This window comes from Mangifera indica, chromosome 6 (assembly GCF_011075055.1).
Source record: "Mangifera indica cultivar Alphonso chromosome 6, CATAS_Mindica_2.1, whole genome shotgun sequence".
NCBI classification, from domain to species: Eukaryota; Viridiplantae; Streptophyta; class Magnoliopsida; order Sapindales; family Anacardiaceae; genus Mangifera; species Mangifera indica.
Window position 1 is genome coordinate 8046328 of NC_058142.1, and position 19653 is coordinate 8065980.

The 19653-nt window shown below is 34.0% G+C and overlaps 2 protein-coding genes across 4 annotated transcripts; one reads left to right on the forward strand and one right to left on the reverse strand.

The window, feature by feature from the left end:
- Positions 1–5930: 5930 nt before the first annotated feature.
- On the forward strand, positions 5931–11195 carry LOC123219045 (inactive protein kinase SELMODRAFT_444075-like). 3 transcript variants are annotated; one of them, XM_044640753.1, is made up of 11 exons: positions 5931–6190; positions 6472–6651; positions 7027–7464; positions 7770–7924; positions 8018–8112; positions 8261–9303; positions 9619–9779; positions 9975–10051; positions 10135–10282; positions 10464–10613; positions 10722–11195. In XM_044640753.1, the coding sequence occupies exons 3-11, from the start codon at positions 7281–7283 to the stop codon at positions 10965–10967; spliced, it is 2259 nt and encodes a 752-aa protein (XP_044496688.1). In that variant the 5' UTR covers positions 5931–6190; positions 6472–6651; positions 7027–7280; the 3' UTR covers positions 10968–11195. The 3 variants fall into 3 exon arrangements, with proteins under 3 accessions (XP_044496688.1, XP_044496687.1, XP_044496689.1); XM_044640752.1 differs by having other exon boundaries at positions 6472–7464; XM_044640754.1 differs by lacking the exon at positions 6472–6651.
- Positions 11196–14388: 3193 nt separating this feature from the next.
- LOC123219047 (U2 small nuclear ribonucleoprotein B''-like) lies at positions 14389–18002 on the reverse strand. Its single transcript, XM_044640755.1, has 10 exons — positions 17622–18002; positions 16965–17027; positions 16397–16478; positions 16202–16276; positions 16037–16115; positions 15851–15890; positions 15394–15497; positions 15147–15216; positions 14854–14936; positions 14389–14732 (listed from the first exon to the last, which is right to left on the reverse strand). The coding sequence occupies exons 1-10, from the start codon at positions 17862–17864 to the stop codon at positions 14702–14704; spliced, it is 870 nt and encodes a 289-aa protein (XP_044496690.1). The 5' UTR covers positions 17865–18002; the 3' UTR covers positions 14389–14701.
- Positions 18003–19653: the final 1651 nt, after the last annotated feature.

Here is a 19653-nt window from a genome sequence, read left to right on the forward strand (position 1 = left end):
CATCAATGGAAGACATTACACCTACCTTAACCTATAATCATATGTTACTTGGGAATACATCCAATTTTCAACCTCTTCTCTCTTTATGTTATTTGGTGGCATCTTCATTCCATCATCATCTCACCTTCATTGCTATAAGATTTGACAGGTCAATGTGAGTACATCAACTTGTTAATTAAAGTGATGATGATGATAAGATATAAAGAGAATTAACAAAGGTTGTGAGGCTCCACGATCTTTGTTTAATTGCCTTGAAACTTAGCATCCCATCCCATGGACAACTTATTAATTACAAAATTAAATGCAAGAAGCAACAAATTTTCTGTTTTTCTGAAAACAATTATACATTGTCAAGTACCCCCCATTGTAGTTAACAAGGCCACAAAAATAATACCTCAAAATCCCAAATCTTAATTTCACTATTACCTTTGAGATCTTTTCCCAAACAAACATCCATCAAAATCATAGGGAAATTATTGAATTGTTGCAAAATTAGTATTATTAAAACGGGTGCATACTTTCTAAATTAGTAAATTCTAGTGGGTTCTTCATTAATATAAATCTAATAATCATAGTGAATTATTTTTTAAAAAATTAGAAATATTTAAATTTAATGAATTTGTTATTTTCAAATTTGATTCAGAAAAAGAGAGAGAGAGAGAGAGAGAATGAGTTTAAAGTTCCTAAGATATGAGAATGTGTTCAATATTTTTTTTTCAAAAAATAATATCATGAAAATGAAAATAAGCACAATGGGTTGAGTAGAATATTTAAAATGAGTTTTAAAACAAATATGTTCAATTTTTTTTAATAAAAATAACTAATTTTTGTATAAATTAAAAATGACTTTTTTAACTTTTCTTCGTAAAAGATGTGAAAGGATTTTAACATATTTCTAATACAAAACAATTTTATGAATTAATTTTCGAATAATTTTATTTAATCATTAAAAAAATGAGAGAAAAATAATCTGAAGATGATGATTGATTTCATTTATTAACTTTTAATTATGTTTAAAAACTAAAATAATATTAATTAGGCCAAAAGACTTATACCCACTCAAGGTACTGGGCACCCACAAATGTATATTTGTTAAGTTTTGAAAATTCAAATATTCACTTATCAACTATTAAAGTTAACAAATGTTGTTAACATTTAATGTTAAAAATAAAATTTTATTTCATTTTTCTCTTAAATTTAAAAAAATTAATAATTTTTTTCCAACTCTAAGATTTAAAAACTTTACTTTTTTTCTGTTAGGATTAACTAAAGAATACAACACAGTTCTTGACAATGAAATCTCTCCAGATATATTCTCTAAGATCGACGACAAATGGCTCAGTGCTCTCTCCCTCAATCAAAGAAACAAATCAACAAATATGATTTATGAGAAAATGAATTGTGAGAAGACAAATCCAACCGATTCATCTCTCTGATGATTGAATCGTGAGAGTAGATGGACTTCCATGGCTTTGGAGTTGGCAAAGACAAACGATGGCTCCCATCATTGAATCAAAGCATGGGTGGACGAAACGCACAACCTATCCTTTGATTTGATAATTCTTCAATCGTTGTTCTTCAAGGAGAGTACCAGGAAAGGGAGAGAGTGTTAGTGAAAAAGATGAGTGGGAAGTTGAAGCTGATTGATGGAGAAGGAAGAAAAAAATAAACTTTAAAAGAAGAAAGTGAAAATTTTAAAACTTAAAGTTGAGAAAATAAATTATAAATTTTTAAAATTTATGAAGATAAAAATAGGATAAAATTTTATCTTTTAATATTAAATATTAAATAATAAATAACAATTATATTTTTTAAACTAATTAATTTGATTAATTTTTATCATTGATGAATAGATTTTTAAATTTTTAAAATTTAATCAATAAAAATTTAAAAATACACTACATTGCGTGAGAATAAATATTTTGACCTATTAATTAAGATGTGAATGACCTAATTAATTATAAAATATTGATCAATTTAAGAGATCAGGATTCAGGAGGCAATGAACCGCCTTAAAGTACGTGCGAATCAATTTGGTGATTTTAAAATTTAGATTTCCTTGCACCCAAACATCCTTCAACATCTAAGAACTGACATTTCTAGGGTTTTAAAGTTTTATTTTTGCCCCTTTAATCCTATATTTTTCAGTTTTAAAAACTGCCCTTTTTTATTTATTTTAGTTTCTCATATTTTTTTTTTATATCAGTTACCCTCTAACTTTGTGAAAAATTTTAATTTGACTCTAGATCTTTATTTCTAACTATTTCTCTTTGGCAATTTCTCTTCCATTGGCCAAGCTTGATCTTCGAGATGTCCCCCCCTCCTGGTCTCTCTCTCTTCCCTTTTTTATTGACAAAGATTATTTTAAAATATGATTAAAGTTATGAGACAGAAATAAAATTTTAAAATTTAAGAGTAATTATAAAATATAAATTTAAATAAAATATATAAATAATATTTTTATCTTTAAAAATAATAATTAAAATTTTTAAATTTTTAAAAATTAATAATCTTTGAGTTAGAATAAGTCTTTCCACTTACAAGATAATCATAATTTATTTGTAATAAGACAAAATAGGGGGTGAAATTGAAGTTGTGATAATCACATCAATTTTGTCTTTTCCAATAATCAAAATTCATGAGTCACTCCTAGACAAGTTCTATTTCCACCAAACATGGTCATTAAATAATCTCTTAAACTTGTCTTAACTCCAAATAACAAATACTTTAGCACCTTCGAAATGCTGCTGTGAGACACGATCCGTGGCACGTGGCACAAAACCAATATTTAATAACTCGAGGGAAGGGACTAGTGCTACCGTGCGCCGTGGCTGCCAGACGGTGAACGTTAGTCCCTTGGAAAATGCGCCTATCGTGACAACTGAACGTGGTATGAGTTAACCTGACGGAGATGGGTGACGGCTGTATTGTCCATGTGTGGTCCCTACATTGGCTGATGAAAGCTAACTGGATGCTAACGTGCACGGTTGGATGCATTTATGGCGATTTTCAAAATTGAATTGGGGACTCAGATTAAGTTAGGAAAAAGGGCGTCGTTTTCAGAAGATTTACGATTTTGGGATTATCATTAATTTTTATAGGTAGTTCATCGTTTATAACGGTGAAGCATTACACGTGTCGAAATGGGTAGAGAGTAGTGTGCTTCCCCATTAATACTGTATGGTTTCTTTAATTACTTACTGAGATACGGTGGTTGACATTTTTAAAAAATTTTCTGTTTGAATTTTCAATTTTTCTAGTCATCCATTAATTTTAATAATAAATAGGTATTTTATGAATTTATATAAAATAAAATTCTTAAAACAATTTCTAAAAGCGTGGCTTCTTCTTCTCCTATTTTTAATATATAAGATTTATTAAGTTTAGTGATATTAGCTACGGACATGTGACTTTAATGCGATTATACGAGAAATCAATCCTAAATAAATTAGTCAATTAAACGGTGAAAATACCTTTTTTATTATATAAAAAATAAAATAATAATTTAAATTGAATCAAACAAAATTCATTAATTAAAATGTATAACAAATAATAAAATAAAATTTTCAAATTCTAAAAAATAAAAAAATTATCGTTTCTTCAAAGTTGAAGTGAAAAATTATTATTTGGGTTAATAATATCATGGAATAAAAAATAATGATAATTAATGAAATGAGAATACATGCATGTGTTCAATCCAAAATGTGCATATATTTCTTCCTACATAATAATATCAATTAAATAAAGGCCAAATGACTATGTCCCACCCAAGGTTTGGTGCAAATCTACCTTTTAATTTATTAATTATCAAAAGTTCAAATATTCATCTATACGTTAAATTTCAATATTATTATTAAGGGTAAAATTGTTATTTAATAAAAATATTTAAAAAAAATTAAAATTTATCACATTTTCTCTCCTAGATTTAAAAAATAACAAATTTCCTCTAACAAAAGTTTGAAAAACTTCATTTCTCTCTAGGTTTGTCCAGCACACTATCGATGGCTGAAGATTGTAGCATTCTCTTTCTCTTCCTTCCTCCTGGTTTCTTTCTCAGCGATGCTCCATTTTTTACCATTATCAACCGATAAAATTGGCCGATGAAAATGAACCGTTCAAATTTCACTGTTATTGTTAAGGGTAAAATTATTATTTAATAAAAATATTTTAAAAAAAACAAAAAATTTATCACATTTTCTTCCATAGATTTAAAAAATAACAAATTTTCTCTACCAAAAGTTTGAAAAGCTTCATTTCTCTCTAGGTTTGTCCAGCACACTATCGGTGGCCGAAGACTGTAGCATTCTCTTTCTCTTCCTTCCTCCTGGTTTCTTTCTCAACGATGCTTCATTTTTTACCATTATCAACCGATGAAATTGATCGATAAAGATGAATCGTTCATCTCCTGATGAAGACACCATTTGTTTTCGTCTCCAATGAAGACCATTCGAGTCTTTGTCTAGAGATAAAGACATATCTTCGTTGAAAATTTTTTTGAGTCGATAATGGTTGAGAATAAAACAAGAGAAAGAGAGAAGTCAAGAGTGAGAGAGAAAATGGTTGTCATCACCACCGAACACCGACAACAATGGCTAGAAAATCCTAAGGTAGAATGTTCATCTTTAAAACTTTGGCTAGGGGTATTTGTTAGATTTTTTAACCTAAGGAAAAAATATGATAAATTTTTAGTTTTTTTAATATTTTTATTAAATAACAATTTAATCTCTAATAGTAACGGTAAAATTTAACAGATAAATACGTATTTGAATTTTTAATAATTAACAAGTAAAAAATTGAATTTGTACTAAACCTTGGGTGGGAAATAGTTATTTGGCCTTAAATAAATGTAATATTTTAATTCTCTTGATTCCAACATCACAAACTTTATATCTATATACATTTAACAAATCTATAAAATTCCAAAAAGATTTCAAATCTAAATTTGTTTTTTTGGTTTCAAATTTTGAATCAATTTGGAACATTCATAAGACATTTAACTTTAGTATAACCTAGTTCACTTTTCCACGTATAAAATCCTACCCATAAATACATTTTTCCTCATGCCCGTGACCTTTCTCTCTCTTTCTTTTTCCTTCAATTGTGATTCAAATTAAATTAAAGTCTCTACAAATATTTAAAAAAGTAGTGGACCGTTGAAAAGTATGACCGCCCACCATCAATTTCAACGTTCAAGATTTGCCTGTGACAACACCACATGTCACCTACGTCTTTGCTCCGCCTAACTTTTATCAAATAAAACGACACCGAATCAGTGACAGCTTTTAAAAGCCAGCCAGAGCCAGAACTGAAGTGAAGTGAAAGCTCTTTCCCCTTTTTAACAATCAAATCACCGTCAATCTCACCTGGCGCCCTCAGCCGTTCAAATGTAGAAAACGCACCGTTTAGAGTACTTTTGAAAATAAAGGGAAAAAGTAAGGGTATCTCCGGAACAAAAATCTAAAAAAAGATCTGCATGTAAATTGGATCAGGTAATTGTACTGTATCGTAAAATTAGAAACTGTAGGGGTCTTTTCCGGCATTAAATTGACAGTCCCTGCAATTGACTCTGTCCTGAAAAATAAAAGGAAAGCATGACACGCACAGCACAAATTAAATCAGTACAAATAAAAATGACTTGTTTTTCTTAATTAAGATATTTAAATAATTACTAAAAGTATCAAATAAAAAAAATTAAAAAAAAATAATTATAAATTTGTTTCTTCTTTACTTTCTGTCCCCATCTCCTGAAAGACAGAAGTTCACAAATTACAACGTAGTAAATATCAACTTTCTAACAGCTTAACTCTCCTCACTGTAATCACCCTCGAAAGCTTTCAGTTCCGCGCTTGCAGGCACATCCACTACCCCATTTTCGTTTTCTTTATTTATTTTTAATAATAAATTAGTTTCCGCTGATGCATGTGTGTATGTATGTATGTATGTATGTATATATTTCGGCCGCATGATGTCGCGGTGGCTTGATTTTGATGTCAAACAAAAAGAAAACAAACTGAGCCCGTTGCTGGATTTACTTTGAATGGAAATCCCAAAACTGTTTTTGTTGTTTTTCTAAAACTGTGTTTCAGATTAAGAAACACTCTGTTTTCTTACTCTCCTTGGGTTTCTGCTTTATTTTTGTTTCATTCTTGTGCTTTCAACTTGCCCTTCAACTCGTTCAAGATATTAACTGGTATATATATATTTATATATTTGTTTTCTTTGGTTTTGTTTGGTTGTTTAGAAAAATTTATTGTAAGGTGATTTTTCTTGTTTTGGATCTTATATTATAAAGAATGTTTATGATTATGTCAAGCTCAGTTGAATGGATTTTTATATTATTTTCTTTTTCGGTTAAGGGAAAAATAATAGTATTTTCTTGTAGTTTCTAGGTGACCAAACAGAGTTTTGTTCGTTTGTTTGTAAGTTTATTCTTCAAGTCATCACCTTCTTTAGGTTTCTATTGTGTTGCAGGGATAAATGTATTTCTGGCTTCTAATGAAAGGCTTGATTTTTGAAGCTTAAAAAGGGAGTTTTTTGAGGTTAAAAAAAGAGACAACAAGATATATAGAAAATTACACACCGTCTCTCTTGTCATTCATTGATTTGATGGATCGATCTCCGCCTGGACACTGAGACGAGAATCTACTGGAGGTTTATTTGTTATTCTGTTGAAGCCTTAGTACTGTTTAGCCATCATTGTTGCTTTGGATCTTATTTTCATTTTTATTGGGGCTATTTTTTTCACCAAGTTGACTTCATTGATTCAAAAGTAAAAAGGAAAAATATGATACTGTAAGAGAAAGAATTGAGCTCCCTTTTGGCTTTGTGTGTCAATTTACGAATTTGTTAGTATATTCATCAAAATTAAGCATAAAAGACATTGTTTCTTACTTTCTGGGTCGAAAGATATCTAGATCTTCAAGATTGTATTATCCATTTGAGGAACATACATAGAAGTTCTGTGTTTTTAAATGAAGAAAGCTGTGATAGTGATATTGGTTTCTGACATTGGTGTGGTTCTTGAAGGTTTCTTGTGAATGAGCTGTGAAAAAGGTCTTGTCATTCTGAAAATTTTGTCTCTACAATTACTGGAATCGAGCATGTCTGTGGTACAAGCTGTGTAATCCATCTTGGTTTGGTGGGGGCACACCAATAATGCAGGAAATAGTTGTTTGTGTTCTGGGCTTGTTGTTTAGCCACTTCAATGATATTGAAATGATGGTTGTTTGAAATTGAATCTGTTAAGCCAACAAGAAGTTTCACGGTAATTGCTTGTGGTAATGAATCGAGAAATGAAGAGAGGGAAGCAGGAGAAAGGTGGTTCCGATGTGGCTGAGAAGGTGGTTGTTGCTGTTAAAGCATCCAAGGAAATTCCTAAGACTGCTCTTGTCTGGGCTTTGACCCATGTTGTTCAACCTGGTGATTGCATTACGCTGCTTGTGGTTGTTCCTGCACATTGTTCTGGTACTCCTTTTGTTGTCTCTTACTAGTTTATGTTAATTTGCTTCTCAAATTTTGAGTCGGAAAAATTATTGATGTCTATATTGATATTTTGATCAAGTAAATTTTGACAATGAATCTGCAGTTATGTTACCATTGTCATCTGTTAAAGTCCTAATTTCATTTGAAATGCCCTTACTCAGAATGCAATTTTAATTTATATTTGATAAAATTTCTGACAAATTCTGTGACTCCCTCTATCTCTCTCTCTCTCTCTCTCTCTCGCATAAGTTTGCTAACTTCTTGGTAAATTTGCTTTTATTCTTCAGGCAGAAGATTTTGGGTTTTCCCAAGGTTTTCTGGAGACTGTGCCAGTGGTCACAAGAAGTCTCATGTTGGCACAAGTACAGAGCAGAAGTCTGAACTTACAGATACCTGCTCCCAGATGATCCTTCAACTCCATGATGTTTATGATCCAAACAAGGTACAAGCCTAGGTGTCAGATTAGTAGTGTGTAATGTTATACATGAGAACTGAGTGATGATCTTTGTGCTCCTGTGCTGGTTTTGTCTTGCAGATTAATTGCAAGATCAAAATTGTTTCCGGATCACCTTGTGGGGCAGTGGCTGCAGAGGCCAAGAGAGCAGAAGCCAATTGGGTTGTGTTAGACAAGTAAATATGCTAATTTTCTTTCTTTGTTTTTAATCATTCTAAACATGGCCTGAAATTCAGGTATCATGAATGCAAGTTCTTGTTACTCGAGTTTGATGTTCACACATTTATTTATTGATCTTTGGTGTGTCCTTGGCTTTTACTTCAGACAACTTAAAAATGAGGAAAAGCGCTGCATGGAGGAGTTGCAGTGCAACATTGTGGTTATGAAGCGTTCCCAGCCAAAAGTTCTTCGTCTGAATTTGGTTGGATCATCCAGAAGAGAAACTGAAGTTGCCTGTCCATCTTCAGACCCAGATGAATCATCTGAAAAGCCTAAGAAAAACAAGAATGGTTCAGATTCCATTAGAGGGCCAGTTGTGACACCCACTAGTAGTCCAGAACTGGGGACACCATTTACTGCTACTGAAGCAGGAACTTCATCAGTCTCAAGCTCAGATCCAGGAACTTCTCCATTTTTCAACTCAGAAAGCAATGGAGACTTGAAGAAAGAGGAATCATTAGTAATTAGGGAAAATCGAGATATTGAAGACTCTAATTCAGACACAGACAGTGAAAATTTATCTGTGTCTTCTGCAAGTATGAGATTCCAACCATGGATGACCGAATTTCTTAGATCTCATAACCAGTCCACACAACAACACATTGAAGATGAATGTTCAAGAAGAACAAATAGTGAGGCTAAAACATCAACAACAAAAGCTTTACTAGAGAAGTTCTCAAGACTTGGTAGAGAAGCTGGAGTTGGAATGTCAAACTATAGGAACGATCATGAATTCAGTGGAAATGTTAGAGAAGCAATTTCACTATCCAGAAGTGCACCTCTTGGCCCCCCTCCGCTGTGTTCAGTATGTCAACATAAGGCACCAGTTTTTGGCAAACCCCCCAGGTGGTTTAGCTATGCAGAGTTGGAGCTTGCAACTGGTGGATTTTCTCAAGCTAATTTCTTGGCTGAAGGTGGATTTGGATCTGTTCACAGGGGGGTATTGCAAGATGGTCAGGCAGTTGCTGTCAAGCAACACAAGTTGGCTAGTTCGCAGGGAGATCTTGAATTTTGCTCAGAAGTGGAAGTTCTGAGTTGTGCTCAGCACAGAAATGTTGTTATGCTAATTGGGTATTGTATTGAGGATAGAAGAAGATTGTTGGTCTATGAATATATTTGCAATGGGTCGCTGGATTCTCATCTATATGGTAATTTCACAACCTCCATGGATAATTTTATTGCTTATATGACACATGCATCAAATATGTTCATGAATGGCCCCAGCATGTTAACAGCCTTTATGAATATATATGCAAGAGGTCTTTGCATTCCCATTATTGGTTTTATCCTTTTTTTCATTGGTGCTAAATATTGGCAATTGCTATTAGCATTGCCAAATCAGTTCTGGTGATTTATTATATGAATATATCCTAGACAATGGTTCACTATCATCATCATTATCATTTTATTTCTGGCTGGCATCCACTGTTCTGAATATACCAACAATTTGGTTATTGTTTCAGGACGTCATCAAGACCCTTTAGAATGGCCGGCAAGGCAAAAGATTGCTGTGGGAGCTGCTCGAGGTCTGCGATATCTTCATGAAGAATGCAGAGTAGGTTGCATTGTGCATCGTGACATGCGACCAAACAACATCCTCCTCACCCATGATTTTGAACCACTTGTATGGCTCTCTCAATCTCATTCTCTATTTTTGTAAAAGTTCAAAACCACCATTAACTTGATTTATCATTTTCATCCACTTAAATAAATTAGATCATTTAGGGTTTGCCTTGTTATGCTAGTAACAATATGATGTACTTCAGTTGACCGAATTTAGATGTTGTGGGCTTAATTTAGCACTTGCATTTGTTGCTAGGTCGGGGATTTTGGCCTGGCAAGGTGGCAGCCTGATGGTGACACAGGTGTGGAGACAAGAGTAATCGGAACATTTGGGTAAATTGAACATCAACTTTTGCTTTTAACTTCTACTTTCTCCATGCAATTACATAATTCATTAAGGTTCTTCTGTGCTGTAGGTATTTGGCACCAGAATATGCTCAGAGTGGCCAAATCACAGAAAAAGCTGATGTCTATTCCTTTGGGGTGGTGTTAGTTGAGCTTGTTACTGGACGAAAAGCAGTGGACCTTAACCGGCCAAAGGGCCAGCAATGTCTCACTGAATGGGTATGCTTTGAAATATTTTTTTATTCTCATCTGTTTATTGATTATTAGCTTTAGCTCATTCTAATAGGCTAATTTAAAGTAATCTGTGATATACACGAATTTGTTTAATATATACCTTAATCTAGAAATTTTTTGGTTTTGTTGCCCTTGATTCATTGCGAATGAATTTTGATTGGAACAGGCACGCCCACTGTTGGAAGAATATGCTATAGATGAACTGGTTGATCCACGGCTAGGGAATTGCTATTCGGAACAAGAAGTTTATTGCATGCTTCACGCAGCATCTTTATGCATAAGACGGGATCCACATTCCAGGCCCCGCATGTCTCAGGTAATAAGAGTAATTGAAGACAGCCAATTTGTTTTACATATCACATCTTATTACTTTTGCAACAAAATTTAGTTGTTTCCTTACTGCTTCATATTCATTTGGTAAAAGGTGCTTCGCATGCTAGAAGGAAACATGGTCATGGATGCAAATTATATGTCAACAACTGGATTTGATGTTGGCAGCTGTAGTGGTCGAATATGGACAGACCGGCAGCAGCAACAACTACCTTACAGTGGTCCCTTGTTAAATGAGGCTCTTGAAAGCTTTAATGGGAAGCTCTCGCTTGATTCACTGAAGCCGTCTTTCTGGGAAAGAGAAAAGGCCAGAAGGACTTCATATGGAGGTGATTTATGAAGAGCTTTAGTCCCCTCCTCAACATGCATCTTACTTGATATGTATTTGGCCCATTTTGTATTTCTTTATTTTTGTCCAATGCCCACTTAAGATTTTACTTGTGTATAGTAGTAGTTGCAGGGAAGTAGGAATAGCGAGGTTTTGTAATTCTTTTGTAATGGAGGAAACTCATTGTATGGTGTTCTAACTCTGCTTTTTTGTCTAAATCAATGAAAGGCCTTGTCAGAATTTCGCCCTTGCAGTGTTCTCTTATCAAAAACTACCCAAGGTAGCTCTTTATATTGAGAGTTTACAAAGTTAGATCACTTGGATGTGAACCTGTTATGTCATTACTGAACTATATATAGTACTAAATAATTCAAAAATTTAATTTTAAAATTAAAATATCATCAAAGGATATTTGAATTATTGATCTCTTATGTTTGGAATCTCTTTTTTGACATTTAAACTATCTTTTGGAGGTTTACGATGATGTCTTATGTTTTGATTAGTGGGGGACCATAAGATACACTTCATGGGTGCATAGATTGGTGCAGGAAGACAGTTATTTTGAATGTTTTTAGAGAGGTGGCAAGAAGCAGAAAAAGATAATGTGAGAATTGTCTTTCCTGGAGAAGCATACAAAAGTAACAGATGAACTCTGCAACTAATTAATGAGGGGGCAGGGGTCTTATCCTGGCTGTAATTTTTTTGAATTTCAAATTGTTATGGGCATATCAAGACAGACTTAACCAGGGACTGTGAGTCTTCCATTGATGACACAGACAGTCAGAAAACACAGGTGTTCATCAATTAACCTTGTCATTTCTTAGCAATTTGGCATCAAGTCATTTCTCTTTCACACATCACAAGCAACCTAAGGAGATAAAATTGCACAAATACATATGAAATGAGAAATGATTTGCCTGTCTTTTCAGACTTTTTCTGTTCAAATTGGGGTAATAGACCAGAGAGAAGTGATTAATATTATATGTCAATACCCTTGCTCTCATTTCACTTGTGTCGTTCATCCAAGTGACATTACAGCACATATACACTAGCGCTTTTCTCAATCAAACAACTAGCAAAAGCTCCAAAAAATGTTGTTTTCATGACCCGCAAGTTGTGATACATGAGATACAGAATACATCCAAGCCTAACAAAGATGAGAAAGAAGCTTCTAGTTTAAGAATATCTCTCTTTACAACTTGTGACATTTGAAGATTTCATCTTATTCTACAAATTTGAAGGATATATAATCATGAGAGTGACGAATCCCATATCCAACGCAAGATCGTGAAGACGCAGCAGAACAACCATGTTCTAATGTGAATGGCCATGACAGAAGTTCAGTGGAATAACCCCCACACCCTCTTGGAATTATCACAACTTCTAGAATGGGCATTCATTTGATGGAATAATCGTTCCAAAGTATTTTTCGTTTATTCGAAATGTTATTAAAAATTTATTTTGTTTGAACTTTTATTTAATTTAGGAATAAGAAAAGACTATTTAAAGTCAAAATGAATATTATTCGTGACACTTATTTGTTGTTATTCATCTTATTAATTATTTATTTATAATGAAAGCTTGAAGAGTACTTCTCCCTATCCAATATCCAAATCATAATACAATTCGACGGTGGTTTATCATGTGTATATTCGGATTGGATTGCTTAGTCATCTATTGTAAGTGTATCGATATCTTTTTTTTTTTTATATTTAGTAAGTAATTTTTTCACTAGTTTTACGAGGACTCGAACCTAAGACATTTATCTCCTAATGCTCTATAAGTTTTGTTAATCTTTGGTTTTGTATCGACATCATTTAGTAGCAAAGTAGAGCTTTGTTATTAATGGTTGAGCAATTGAATTGTGGTCCAGGTAAGAGAGGTGTGGTGACAGAGGACATGAAGGCTTACCTAAGGGAGACCTTGCTATTCTCCAACATGACCAGCGAAATATAGAGTTTGACAATATGAGGGGGCGAGTTCAAGATCTTCAGCAGTGGCTTGCACAATTATTGATTTCTAAGGAAACAAAAGAGAAATCTCATATAATGAAACCGTTGAAGAGAAGGGAGAAGGCACTAATCCTTTTGCGCAATAGTTGCCAAGTTGGGGGGTTAGGCCGAGGAACCAACAATACTCTCGAGATATAGACATGAAGACTAAAACTTGAAGTCTGATAGTAGGACACATCGAATTTAATGGCTGGTTAAATAGTGTGGAGCATATCTTTGATATAAAGTAGCTTTCAGAAAACAAAAAGGTTAAATTGGCCGCCATTAAATTGAAGAAACATGCTTCAGTTTGGTAGAAGCATGTAAAGGAACAACGGTCCAGGGAAGGAAAACAGAAAATTGCTACTTCGAAGAACATAAAGAAACTGTTGCATCGAAAGTTTCTTCCTAAACAATACTGGCAAGAACCTTTTATTGACTATCACATTGTCAAACAAGGCAAAATGTAAGTTGAGGAGTTCACCAATGAATTTGATGAGTTCCAAATGAGATGTGATGTGGCTGAGAAAGATGAACAAAAAATTGCTTTATTTTTTGGTGGTTTTCGTCCTGAAATTTCAGACATTGTCCAGTTACAATAATATTGGACCTTTGAAAATGTGTCAACTTGCCATGAAGGTGGAAAGCCAACTTAAAAGGAAAAACAACAATGGCTCACAATTCTCGAGTCATTATTGGGAAAGTAAGTATTCGGGTGCTCGCGCGGATTCAACTTCTTCCAAACCAACATATATGGCAGCAAGAGTCCCAAGGAGTTGATATATGATGATGTGAATGCAGAACAAGAGCAGTCAAATTCCGAAGAATACGAGATCATTTATGGAGACCAATTTGAGTCTTTATGTGGAGAATAGTAATAAGCATGGAGGGGAAAATTACAATGTGGGCACTGAAATTTTTGTTAATATAGATAATGTTTCAGTCATGGATGCAAAGGATGACAACGATGATCAAACTTATGATACATCAAATGAGTTTTCGATCGAGAACTCAAATGAAATCAAACCTGCTGATATTCCAAAATTGAGTTCATATCTGAAACTGAGAATGCTTTGATTCAGGTGATGGACATGAAGAGCCCCTTCGTGCTAAGATGTTTGATGAAACTTTTGCTCAGATGGAGGATGTTGTTCTTGAAGATTAGATAAACCTCTTGAAAGAATCCAGAGGTTTATTAGATAAACCTCTTGAAAGAATCCAGAGGTTTATTCCGGTCAATTTGTTGTCCGTTCCATTGCTTCTCCGTTAAAGAACAAGCTGCAATTGAATGTGTTGCTCCTAATCATCTGGACAATTTTATATGACAGACTGCAGTTTTGGCTTCGACGAGCAAGCTGAGTCTGATTAAGAAGCTACATACTCAGCTCCACAAATGCATCTACAAGTAGAATGAGCGCTACAAAAAAATAGGCCAATAAACATTGTAAAAGGTTTGTTTTCAAGCCATGCGTTTAGAAAAAGTGTTTTTTCAGTGGACTGATTCGAGAAATTGGCGTTAAGAGCTGATGGCCCATTTAAATTGCTAGAGCATATCAATGACACCGCTTAAAACAAATTGAGTTACTAAGAGATTCTTTGCAACTTTGCTAAAATTAAAGATTTTGATCTTGTTCTTCAAATGTGATGGAGATATAATCACAGGAGATCATGTGGACCAAAAATTTCCAACAGCAACCCAGCTGAAAAAGAACTCCATGGGGACAGATAGTTTTTTTGCCTCTGCTCCCTTTCCCCCTAGAATCTCCGCATTTTGGACCTTGCATATCTAGAGATAACAGTATAAATACATAATAAAAATCAGTCTAAATCTAGCTGCAATGATAAGAAAACACAATGAAGTCTATGTGAAGAGAAACTTTTTAACGAATGGAGTAGAGAATAGGTACTCTATGTGCATGCCGCCTCGATCAGATGATGGTAACATGGTGCCTTGAAGCTCCTCCATGGCTTTACTAGCTTGTTCAATTTCCTGGGAAATGAAGGGAACAAATGACCGTCAAGAGAGATCATAAATTCAAATTACACCATCTATTCATTAGCAGCTCAGTTCACTAACAGCTACTCAAATTTCTTGGGTTTGGCCATCATGGAACCATTACTAATATGTGGTCCCCCTTATTGAGCATCCATAATCATAGCAAAACAGTTGCCTATAACATCTCAAACATGTAAGCAATACCTCAAAATCAGCAAATGCAACTGGCATTCCACCTTTGGCACGCATTTTAAGCAAACTGAACCCTGGATATCTGGAACCAACAAAAAACAGATAAAGCCATTTAGTTTCCAGCCAAACAATTCACTGGATGATTGACAAAGACAAGAACATAGATATCATCAAAGAAAGAAGCAGAAAATCAAACACTCATCTCATCAAGCAATAAATTTCAACAAACGGATACATAAGGTTGCAATCAACAACTTACAAAGACAAAGCTTGCTTGAGCTCATCTTCGGTGCAATTTGGACCTAAATTTGCGATAAATAAAGTTGAGCATGTTTGAACAACGCCTTCAACAGTCTTTTCAGACTGCTCCCACAACCATTAGAAAAGATAAGAGTCAGAAACAACTCTATTCTGAGATGGTTTAAAAGAACTCACCACATTGATAATATGGTAATCTTTATATGTGAATCACTATTTGCATCATAAATAATATAAAGAATTCTGATTCAGTATTTTTACTCTCTCAATAGGTTTATGAGATAATACTGCCATCATACTGACCAGAGAACTATCAGTTATACCAAGAAATCTTTCAGCAAAGTTGAATAAAATAGAAGTAAGGGCCTATCCTATATTAACATTCAAAGCAACAAAGTACAGATTTTTTGCCTCATTCTTATAACATTTTTCCTCAGGCTGTTGAGTGATTCACTTACATTTATAGATGTTGCTTTGTCAGGAACAGCTGTTGTCTCACTGCATATTACCAGACACAAATACAAACTTAGTGATGCACAAAACGAGTCACTATAACCTAATAAGCCACTCAGTAACCTATCAACTAAACATTGCAAACTTCAAAAACTTCTACTCAAATTTATAACCATGCTTTCTCTTCAAACCTGGTTTCATTTCCCGAATTATCCCTGTTGCCGGAACTAGTGTTGTCTCTTGGAGATGCTTCATCTGTGTCACTATCGCCTGAGCATGAGAAATGTACCAATATGAGCAAATATAATAAGGATAATGCCTATTTTTTCAATTTAACCTGAGAATATGTGCATTACCATCAGCACTTAATGTTTCTTGGGCATTAGCAGCTACTCTAGTTCTTTTATCAATAACAACATAAGCACCACCCCCTGTGAAATAAGAAATCAGCCAACCATCTTAAAGAGCATTTTGGGGTTAATTCAGACAATTAAACTGGAGTTTCTTGCACTGATTTGCACTTATTTGGAGAAACTTCAAAACTTGTGTACCTGGTTTGCGTTTCTTCCTTGAGTTTGATCTAGCCAATTCAATATGCAGGACTGATCCATTTTGTGGATCAAATTTAACACCCTAAAGATAATAATGAAGGAAACAAAGTCAAGAGCAAAATCAATTTCCAAAACCTTCACATCATGTCAATAGAAAGGCAGCACTTCTTTCAGTTTCAAACTTTAGAGTATCACCCAAGGAGGTAAATTGACAAGAAAAATAATCAGAACCAAAACCCCATTCCTATTTGAGTTTTTTTGACTTAACAAAAATATGTTTATCAGAAAATTCACCAAATTGCTCATCTTTTAACGTTCACAATTACACAAACTCTCGGAATATTTTTTATTCTTTTCTTGTCAATACTTTATGAAGATTTAAAAAAGAAAAAAAAATCTCACCATAATAAAATAGGTGGACAAACTAAATATCTATTTCTAGCTAACAATATTTCATCATCCAAAAAGATCTTTAATAAGAAAAATCACCATAAGATCATCATATCCAATTTGATGGCACCAAGACTTCTAAATCAAACAAATACATTACTGAACATTGAACTCTCACATTCAACTCGTGCATAGCTGCAATGGCAGATTGATGATTGAAGAATGTGGCAAATGCAACAACCTGCAAACAAGAAATTAAAGCCTCTGATGTGTTACAAACCCCACTCTACTTATCTACGAACAATAAAAAAGATTGCAAACCAATAAATGACCAACATGTTTCAGCTGAAGGCATTCTTTACTTCAGCTTTTACATTTGAGTAAAGGGTTATCACTTTACATTGTTTCTACCCATTTAAATTCTATTTAAAAAACCCACATGAAAATTGTTCAGTTCTCCCGGGAAACAACAGAAAGTTAAACGCGCCCAAACCCACCCACACCCCACACCACCACCACAAACAAACCCACCCACGCCCCCCAGCCCACCACCAACCAACCCCCCCCCCCCCCCCCCCCCCCCCCCCCCAAGCAAAACTGAAGAAAATGGAGCTACCTCCTTCTTAGTAAATAGTTCAGTTTTCCCGCGACATAATAAAAACTCCAAAATAATCTTAGGACAAAGAGAAGAAAATTAAACAAAAAAAGGGAGCTACCTAGATTTCAATCAAATTGCAGTCTTCTTAACGAAAGTTTCAAATTTTCACACAAAACAATCAGGAAATTATTTTTTTTTTTTTGGAGGAAACGATGTAGAAAAGAGGAATAAAGCTACCTGGTTGCCCCGCCCCGTGTACTTTAGCTGGCAAGAGTCGAAGCCAGGTTTCCGGCGAAAAAGGTTGTGAATCTCGCGCGGTTTGACGTCGTCTGGTAGGCCGGAGACGAAGAGGGTGTTTATGCCGATATCTTGGTGTTGGTGGAGGTGATGATAAGGATGATTATGAGGCGGCGTGGCCGGAGAATGATGGTGATGATGAAGAGAAGGCATGTAGTAAGGATCGTATGGCGGATGAGCCATTTTAATCAATGGATTGATTCTATTGAGTCCACCGGTCGTGTTGACGTTGCCGATTTAGAGGTTCTAAGTGTGACTTGCAGTTTATCGTAGGTCGAACCGCTAGTTCCCTCTGTTAATGACAAGGAGTTTTAGAATCAATAAATGTGTGACATAGGGGCACTCCCGTTAAACTAAATTTATCTCAAACAATTTTATGTCTCTAGAGTTTGATAAACTCTTATTGTTTGTGACTTATAAGCTCTTCGTTAGGTTAGTAGTAGGTGAATTTGTATCGAGCTCTTGATCTAATAGTCATTCGAATACAAACTAAGAGTAACCTCAGCAAAACATTATGCCCACTTAACTAACGAAATGTCAACGATTAACTCTTAACTTGTCAATGATACAACTACTCATATAATTTGATCATTTCATTACACGATATTTTTTCAAGGTTAAGGTATAGATTTAGTATCTCTTTGAATGAACCCTCCGTATACATAGATTAGTGTATATCAACAACCAAATGATATTGAATTAAGCACCAACCTAATCTCACTCTGACCACAAATTTAAGTAGTTATTGTCATCCATCAGTAGACTTATATAAAATATCAATTCCTTTGTTCAAGAATGATGAATCCTCTTTTGATCCATCATAGTTTTCATACATCTTTTGATATGACAAATCACCACATTTTTGACAACCTTCTATAAAGACTACGTTGGATTGGTGTCAAACCATACCAATCTTTGGGTAAGATGATCTAATAACCTCAAATTTAGGGACCACATGTACCACCATTTGTTAAGAGAATTTGTTTCATAGGTACTAAAGTAACCATCTATATGAAACCCTTTTAGAGGATCTGTATGGTTAACACATCTATAACATGCACCCATGTATTGCACCAAACTATTAACAAACAACTTTGACATGTGAAATCTGTCACCATCATTCAATAAGGTTATTCAACACTATAATAGTTTTAACTATATTTCATGTGTCTTTAGTCAAGGTAATATAAAAAATATGAACGTTTTAAGAACGATCACCTAATGTAAATATAGGGTCTTCACAATCAATTGACATACACTGAATTCTCATCATGGTTCAACCATTCTAAGGTCTTGTTATAAATATATACTCTTACGAACAAAGAAAACCACAAGAAATTACATATTTGACTTTTATTAATGAACTTGTATTGTCAAGAGGATTGATTCTAGGCACCAACTTCCGTAATCTCTTATTTGCACTATAGTCAATCATTCACGTAAACAACATCGGATGATCATACATGTTGATCATGCTTTTGTTGCAATGGAGTGTTTATTTTGTTGATATCATTAGTTCATAATTTTCCAAGGTTAGCAAACCATTTTTTTTAATTATTTTTGCTAAGGTAAAATCCTCTAAGTATGCAATTAGATCCATTGATGAGACCAAGATTCCATATGGCAATGGTTTAACATTACTATACCAAATCAAATATGCCTAAAGTCAAGATCAATTCATCATTTGAACTTTCACATTCATCATGCATTTCAAATGCCTAACACGACTTTCATAATAGAATTTATATAACTGACACATGTGACCTGTCTATTTTATTTATATTCTTGTTTATGACCTAACTTATTACTATCACTATTCCTCAAGCAATGATTTCATTTTTCATAAACAAAGAAATTATCTATATTCCTTTCCAACGGTTTAAGGATAATTTTTTGTTTGCTATACAACAACACTTATTTGAACATAATTAATATCTCTTAAAAGTATCTGAAGTATTTGAGATATCAACTT

Excerpts from the sequence above, each read along its gene's own strand:
- LOC123219045 (XM_044640752.1), top strand. The coding sequence starts at position 7,281 with ATGAATCGAGAAATGAAGAGAGGGAAGCAGGAGAAAGGTGGTTCCGAT. Across the intron at positions 8,113-8,260 it reads AATTGGGTTGTGTTAGACAA|ACAACTTAAAAATGAGGAAA; the intron begins GTAAATATGCTA and ends CTTTTACTTCAG. Across the intron at positions 9,304-9,618 it reads GCTGGATTCTCATCTATATG|GACGTCATCAAGACCCTTTA; the intron begins GTAATTTCACAA and ends TTATTGTTTCAG.
- LOC123219047 (XM_044640755.1), bottom strand. The coding sequence starts at position 17,864 with ATGGCTCATCCGCCATACGATCCTTACTACATGCCTTCTCTTCATCAT. Across the intron at positions 17,028-17,621 it reads ACACGGGGCGGGGCAACCAG|GTTGTTGCATTTGCCACATT; the intron begins GTAGCTTTATTC and ends TCTTGTTTGCAG. Across the intron at positions 15,891-16,036 it reads AATTCGGGAAATGAAACCAG|TGAGACAACAGCTGTTCCTG; the intron begins GTTTGAAGAGAA and ends GGTAATATGCAG.